General features: G+C 42.8%; 1 protein-coding gene across 1 annotated transcript in view; it reads right to left on the bottom strand.

The window, feature by feature from the left end:
* Window positions 1-2,532: 2,532 nt before the first annotated feature.
* cotl1 (coactosin-like F-actin binding protein 1) overlaps window positions 2,533-8,326 on the bottom strand; it is a 15,161-nt gene continuing 9,367 nt past the window's right edge. The window contains exon 4 of the mRNA XM_031868093.1: window positions 2,533-4,852. Coding sequence (XP_031723953.1) covers window positions 4,742-4,852 — 111 coding nt within the window. The 3' untranslated portion in view covers window positions 2,533-4,741. The remainder of the gene's footprint in view (window positions 4,853-8,326) is intronic.

Here is an 8,326-nt window from a genome sequence, read left to right as displayed (position 1 = left end):
GATTATCTATGAAATGAGGAGCCAATCAGCTGGATCGGGCGACAGCCAGGCGTTTCCCATCATGCCCTGGGCCTTGCAGTCGGTGGAGAGCAACTGCGGCACTCGGCTCTAAAAGCTCTGTCCGCACCTCGATCTCACGAGTTTATCGACGCCAGCCACATGCATTACGTCAGAGCAATCTGGGATCCAAGTCAGAGCACTGAAATTGGATCACATTATCTGATTGCCATCAGCTGTTTCAGATCCAGATGTTTCCGGCAGCCCAAGCCCCAGGAGGGAGACCCACTGGAATGCTCCTGGGGGTCCAGTTGAGTTAGCAGTGTTTATCCTGGTCTTAAATCTAGATTGCATTCGCATCATCCCCCTCCTTGTGCTCATTAACCACCCCTCACTGACCAGATGTTGCTCTGTTCAGAGGGCGGATGTTTTATGTTGTAAAGTAGTGCTTAGGGTTAAGAAATACCCACTGAGATACCGGTCTGTGCAAGTGGGTTTCCTGTACACTGTGATCTTTATCCAATGTCATGATCCGACTTCTCACTGCTACATGAATGTGTGCAGTCAGCTCAAAGCACCGTCTGCTTAAGCACAGCCTCGTGGAGCACTTAGCATGGCTGTTCACTCGTTGTCTCACTTTTATTTAGCAAATTGGAGAGTAGTTTCTTATCAATGAAAAGAAAGTATATTGTGTGTATATTCGGAGGTGGATTTTGGCATCCAGTACCAAGTAGTTCCTCATTCTTTGGAACATGAGCACAACAAAATTAAAGAGGGAATGATGCACGCTCAATTATTTCTCCATGCCCCAAACAGCAAATGAACCTCATTAACATGACCCCTTAAAACACATATCTTTAATTCCCATGAGCTTAAACTCAAACCCTTCAACTCCTCACTTCTTCACAGCTTACTTAAAGCCACAGCGAGCGATACCAGAGCTCTGTCATTATGCAACCTGCTATTAGTCCTCATAGATCACTGCAGCCACCCAGTCCGACACGCACACACACACACACACACACACAGCCTCAGCAGAAGCCATGTTTGATCATAGCTGAGTCATGCCGACAAAACCATTAATCCATTCATCTGACAGCTGTAGCAGAACAACACACATGCCGATGGCGTGTGGGTTTGAACAGCTGGCGGCCATCGACTTACGCGATACAGACCAGCAGCCATCACTCATATCGGCATCGAGAACAAGCGAATCGGGCCTTCTTTATTGGAAATCAGTGTCCAGCCTTTGATTTTTCACTCACTGGGCCCGTCCTCTGTGGACATACTGACTCGCCGTGCCCATGTGAAGTTTTACTGCCTGTGGATTCATTCCTTAGGAAACAGTATTCAATGGTAACACACTTATCAGCGATGTATTTACCTATCTTGGTGAATACAGAGAATAAATACAAGGCAGTGAAGGGAAATATCCTCTGAGTGCAACTAATCCGATCATTCGCACCACAATTGAATTTCAGAAAGGAAGAGTGGGATGTCGGCGTAGCAGAAACACAGAACTAAACTGCACCAGAGCTTCTGATTATTACAGTAATAAGTAACGTAATAACGTTGCTTCTGAAATGACTAACATTTAATAAGTGATGTATTCATTTATTGAGGTCTAACACAATAGCAGCTGAGATCTGGAGTAATGGTTAGGCTACAACAGAGGGCTGAGGACTGGCACACTGTATGACAGCACAGAGGATCGTAGGAACCAAGCTCCCGACTCTGGACACGGTGCTAGCCGTCTACACAAGAAGGCTAGCAACATCAGCAAGGACCCAACTCACCCAGGTCACAGTCCGTTTGTCGGTTGAGAAGGTACAGAACAATAGAAACACGTACAGACTGAGGAACAGCTTCTTCCCCAGAGCTGTGGCCTCCATCACCCCTCCCACCCACCCACACACACACACACACACACACACACACACACACACACCACTGTAGCTGCAACTAGTCATAAACAGCCAGCACCACCCCCCCATCAAGCTGCTGAAAATTCCTTTTCATGTCCGATTTCCTTCGCAAAAAAGTAAATTTTACAAATGATTTCTGAATATATTCGTTTTTAATTTTAGTTTGAAATCAGTTGTAGAAAACCTTATAGGATTACAAGACGGGTTATTTATTTTGATTCACCTTTTATTTTCTAACAAATCAGAGGGATCTTTGACTGCTCTACAATGTCTTCCAACATGACAGATGACATGTTGAACTGAAAAACATGTAACTTGACACAACCCAATTCAGGACCTACTATTCATGGTAATGTAAGCTTCAGAGACACACAAAAGACACTTGGAGAAGCAGGTTTTGGAAAAAACATCAATTTTATTTTGAAATGACTGATCTTGTGCCCACTCAGTTTTTTTTTTTTTTCCACATAATTTTTTTTTTGAAAATCTCTTCCGCCAATGACCAAAAACAATGCTCTTAAAAATAAAATCAAAAAGGTAAAACTCTTAAGAGAAAATAAAATTCATCTCAAAAACAAAAAAAGGTACAAGAAAAACATCCATTTTTTTGTTTTTTGCAGGGGGGAAGAGAGGGTTGAAACCAAATAAACAAGAGATGCTACAACCGAGAAATGGCTGCTCCTGGGTAGGGTTGATGAGCCCAGGCTCACATCGCAATGAGCCATGTGCAGATCAAAGTCCCGCCCCCATGTGAGAACGACAGCCAATCACAGTGTAGTGTTCACAAGCTCCCATGATGCCCCTCTCTCCCTGGGAGGCTAAGGCAGTCAAACACAGTAGGTTACAGTAGGCATGGACACCTTTGAGTGGTAGATCGTGAGATGAAACACCAGAGGAAAAGATCTCCATTCTTTGAGATTTTAGGAAAACATTCAATACTTGACTATAACTGCTGCCGAGGACTCAATATATTAGCTGTTTCTCTGTATTCCTATGGCATAATATCGACAGGCAGAAAGCTTCCAGTCAGACCATTCTTTGCCATGTACTCTTCTACTAATTCTGCCGCAGCTAACATTGATCACGTCCAACAAAAACTGGAATGAGAAAGTAAAAAGTGCATCGAAATCAGGTCCGGAAATGATCACTCACGAAAAAAAGACACATTTGGACTAGTGATAAGGAGGGATTCACAGCACTAAGCACAAGTATGAAGACAGGAGGGTGAATTACAGTCCGTAATGGTCGACTTTGAGGCTGCAATCCAAACACAGCTGTCTGGCTGGTTGATGAAGTGGTAGGTAAATGTGTACTTAGCAGCATGACTCAGGATTACTCAAAGCAGCCACCGACCATCGTCAAGGATATTGTTAGAGTGGAGATCTTTTCCTCCTGGAGGTACAGTGTATCATGACTAAGAGCATGCTCCGCTGTCAAACACATGCCTGCAAGTAAAGAGCTTCCTTCCAAAAATGAGACTCATCCTCGTTACATAGCAAACAGCGCTGAAGCCTTTTAATGCAACTTCCCGTTGCTCAACTGCAGCCCAGCTGAGATGAGGATGAGTGTGAGATGTTGATGCACAGCACAGTAGATAACCAACATTGAGCTGACTGGGGAGAGGGCCGAGGCTGGGAGTGGAGAGTGCTAGTTTGTGACAGTAAGAGCGCCGACACGTTTGTGAGGTCATATTCTGCGAGTGTTGGTTGAGCGAATCCTCAGCAATGAGTGTTACATGTCAGTGTGGACTCGTCAGTGTACACAATTGTCTTATTTGCTTTCTTGCTGTTTCTTGTGGGTAGATGGGAAGGTAGATACCACTCTCATATCTGTCCGTTCAACATGAAGCTAGAGCTTCCAGTTAGCTTAGCTTAGCACAAAGACTAAAAATAGGGGGAAGAAGCTAGCCTGGCTCTGACATAAAACCTACCAACACCGCTAATGCTCATTAATTAACACATTGCATCTCATTTGTTTAATTGGTACAAAAACCAAAGTGTAAAATTGGCATCATTTTTTTACGGAAGGAGGGTGATTTTTCGAAGCTTTCGCACCGCAAACAAATAAATCACGTTGTGCGGAACGAGTTCAGTTGCACCTCTATTTATGCAACAACAACATGGTGGCTCCGTAATCCAAAACGAGGTGGACAATTTTATTACTCCTTTTCAATTTTTGTGTTGTTATTGGTCAAGCCCCCGCCGTGTAAAGACATAATTTCATTTATGAATTTGGAAACATCCTTGAGTGTCACCATGTTACCATGTGATACCAAGGTATCACATTGTGCAAAATCACAAGGTCTCAAGGAATATATTCCAGTGTCGGCCGGGGGACAATTTGGCCCTGATCTGCCCCCAGATGTGCTGTGTAAGGTTTTTTTCACATCTCAGATACATACTGATTACATACGCTGTTAAAATCCAGTATATAAATGCCTTAATGCATATAATTTAGAGGTGCACCAACAACATCTGAACTGTGCAAATACACTCAGCAGCCACAGTCCCACTGAGGTGTTCTGAAGCTGTTGTTGGGAGTAAATTAGTAAGCTGTTAAATTAGTGGAAAAAAAGAGACTACTGTTTTCTAATAAGCTGGTATTAGGCAGCATGAACGGCGTTTGCTGAGTATTAGAAAGACTTACACTGGTCCAACAGACTGCTCCTGGTGCACCTCGGATTCGTTTGTGTGTGCATTTCCCTTTTGTCGAGCGCCCTCTCCATCCCGCCTCGCCCCTGCCCCAACCCCCCTCCACCCCCACTTACTCCACCCCCCACCCTGACCCCCCCAACCCTTCCAGTGGACCATGGCACTTCTCTACTCGGCCTGAGCGTCATAGTTGGCTCCACCGGCCTTCTTCAGCTCTGTACGGATGTTGTCTGCATCCAGTTCCCTCGGGTCACTGAACATGAACTCCTTGGCAAAGTTCTGTGGACACAAAAGAGTTCAGAAAACCCAAAGTTACTTTTCACTTTTAGCAGAATGGAAACAACCCAAACTAATTAGGGCTGGCTGATGTTTTACATTATTCAATGAGTATTTTTGTACGGATAGCAAAACAATACTTTTAATAGCTTCGAAAAATATAAAAATGTTTTTTCTGGAAAATCATGACAAACTTCTGAGTGCATCAGTCAGGAATCGTCTATCGTTGGCTCATTTTCTGTGACCAGTGTATCATTTAGCCTTTTATCTCCTTTCTGTTGACTTTAAATTGTGCTATTGGACCATTACAAAGTCGTTTGAATCGGTGTGAATAATTATTTGGCGATAGCAATGTGCTTTCCCACACTGTGACGAGTGTGTAGACGAAGACATATATTGTTATATTTTGCTCAGTTAGTGGCTGGGTTGTTAGCTAGCTAGCTTGCTAATAACTTCACCATGATGTCATGCTACAGTTACAGAACATAGCACCACATAAACTGCTGGGCTTGGTCTATGTTACTTTAACATTTAGTCAGATTTGATTGTTTTTAAATTATTGTTCATGATAGCCATTACTCTTTTAAATGGCTTATACTAAACTCTAGTGCAGAGGTAGCCAACACGGTGCCCGCAAGGACCACGCGAATCGTCCGCAAGGCATGTTCTAAAAATAGCACTAGTCACCATGGAGCTCAGTCTAAAATTTTTTAGTTGCCGTTCTTTTTTTAATCAAAAACGCTTGCATTAATGTATGACAATATTTAATATAACATTTTAAAAACTAAAATGTTTTATGTTTAGTTCAATATTGTGCGCATGTCAAATCGCCATCTCACTCTCTGCTGAGACAAGGAAGCTGGCGCAGCTACGATGGGAAGCTAGATGTGGTTTTTACCCCCCAAACTAAAGAAAACATGGCACAAAAGCGAAAGAAAACATACTATTTTCACAATGATTGGGAGGAAGAGTTCTTTTTTACGACAGTGAAAGACAAATGTGTGCGTCTCATTTGCGGGGCAACTGTTGCGACGGAAAAGCGGCACAATGTGGAGAGACACTTCAGTACGTGTCACAATAGCTTCCATGCTAACTACTCACCTGGCAGCACACTACGGACAGAAAAAGCGCGTGACTTAAAGGCAGCTTTTTTTCACGAGGCCGGTGATAAATCACAACAAACAACTGAAGCTTAGTTTAGAGCTGCACATTTTTTGATGAGGAACAAGAAAGCCTTTTCGGACGGGGAGGTCTTGAAAGAAGCAATGATGATAGTTGTTGCAAACACTGTGTTCAAAGACGAGAATAATGGTCCCGATGCCATCTCCGCTCTCTCTGATGTCCAACTGGGGGCGAGTACGATGGTAAGAAGAGTGTCGGCTATATCCGAAAACTTAACGGAGCAACTGGACCGGGATCTGGTTCAGTGCAGGTGGTTTAGCATCCAGTGCGATGAGTCCGTGGACAGCACCAGTACAGCTCAGCTGATGATGTTTATCCGAATGGTGTTTGATGATTTCTCCACAAAAGAAGAAGTTCTGACACTTCTGCCCCTGAAGACAACAACGAGGGGAATTGACATCTACAACGCGGTGAAGAGTTTCTTTGTGGAGAAAAAGGTACCGTTAGAAAAGCTGGTGTCTGTGACAACAGCCGGGGCTCCCGACATGACGGGCCGGCATGCAGGCTTCATTGCGCAATGTAAAGGTGACCCAGACTTCCCAAAATGTCTCCATTACCACTGCATCATTCACCAGCAGGCGCTATGTGCAAAAGTGACCGGCTTTGATCATGTTATGACTCCTGTCGTGAAGATCAAAAATGGCATCCGCTCCAAAGCCAAACAACACAGGACATTCAAGGTGCTATTGGAGGAGCTTTCAGCTGAATATGGTGACCTGTTACTACACACAGAAATCCGATGGCTCAGCAGGGGACGAATTTTTTTTTGATTTTGCCACTTTTGGGGTGAAATCAAAGAGTTCATGCAATCCAAAGGGGAAGATGCCTCGCTGCTCGAGGACACTGACTGGATCCTTGCCCCTGCATTTTTAACGGACATCACTGGGAAACTGAACCATCTGAACTGTGAGCTGCAAGGCAAAGGTAAAACTGTTGCTGACATGATAAGTGCTGTAAACGCATTTAAAGCTAAGATGCACATTTCTCTGTGCATTTACAGAGAAACAAAGTGCTGCACTTTCCCTCCGTACAGTCAGTGTTGAATGACAATGCTTCAGCATCTGGGGCTTTTGACAAAGCTGTAGAACAGTCCTCTCAAGTCATAAACAGACTAGGGCAAGAGTTTGAGAACAGGTTTCGTGACTTTGATCAACTTGAGCCATGTGTGTCATTCGTTTCAAATCCTTTCATGCAAGTGGACATGACATGCATTGCTGAGCAACTAAGTGCTTCAACTTGGATGCTGGACAGTTGGAGATTGAAATCGTAATGTTGCAAAATGACCTCCACCTCAAAGCCCATCAGTCTGCACCAAACTTTTGGTGCCTTGTGGACACAGAAAAATACAAAGGTGTATGCACAGCAGCTATGAAAGTTGCCTGCCTTTTTGGTTCAACCTATCTCCGTGAATCAGCCTTTTCTGACATGAACTTCATCAAGAAGAAACACAGAACACGCCTTACTGATGCACATCTACAAGACTCACTCAGAGCTGCAGTGTCTAATTATACACCAGATTACAGTGCATTGGTAAACGGTATGCAATGCCAGGTTTCCCACCGACATTTACAGACAAAGAAAGAGATAAAATCATGTTTTCATTGAAAACACCATGACAACATTAAACACACAACACTCAAAAAGCAATATGTTCAAAAAGTGTCTTCAAAGATTTTGATTTGTTAAAAATGCTACAGATTTGGTGATTAGTGCTAATGTAATAGGATTCATTTAAAAATGTAAAAGAGTTGATTTTTTTCATCTTACATAACTGATAATTTGTATAAACATGGGACAGAGTTCATGATTTGTTCAAAAATGTTACAGTCTGACTTTCAAGTGTTGAAACAGATTAACAAATACATGTTACATGTTTAAATATATCTGTTTACTACCATCATTGTTGTGGAAATCATTGTTAATAATTATTGTGAGGAATAATTAACATTGACATGTGATCAGACAGTCTCTTCACATATATTATTATTATTATTAAAAGGTGATCTGTGCAATTTTGTTATTGAGGAAGTTTGTATCAAACAAGTAGCCCTTCATACTGCTCAGTATTGAAGTAGCTCTCGGTTTCAAAAAGGTTGGTGACCCCTGGTCTAGCGCTAATCGTTAAAGCAAAGCCCTAGCATGTTGACTATTGTTATGTTTATGGTTAAGGAAGAGTGCTGTGAATTTGAGTTTTACATGAAAGGCTGGGATATTATGTCTGTCCAGGGCCGGTTATTAAGCCACTGCATTGTGTCTTTAACATTTCATTCAATAAAGAGTTGATGAAGGGGCTCT

The sequence above is a fragment of the Anarrhichthys ocellatus genome, unplaced genomic scaffold (assembly GCF_004355925.1).
Source record: "Anarrhichthys ocellatus isolate YVR2014 unplaced genomic scaffold, GSC_Weel_1.0 scaffold41, whole genome shotgun sequence".
Lineage (NCBI taxonomy): Eukaryota > Metazoa > Chordata > Actinopteri > Perciformes > Anarhichadidae > Anarrhichthys > Anarrhichthys ocellatus.
This window is presented reverse-complemented; position numbering and strand designations above follow the sequence as displayed.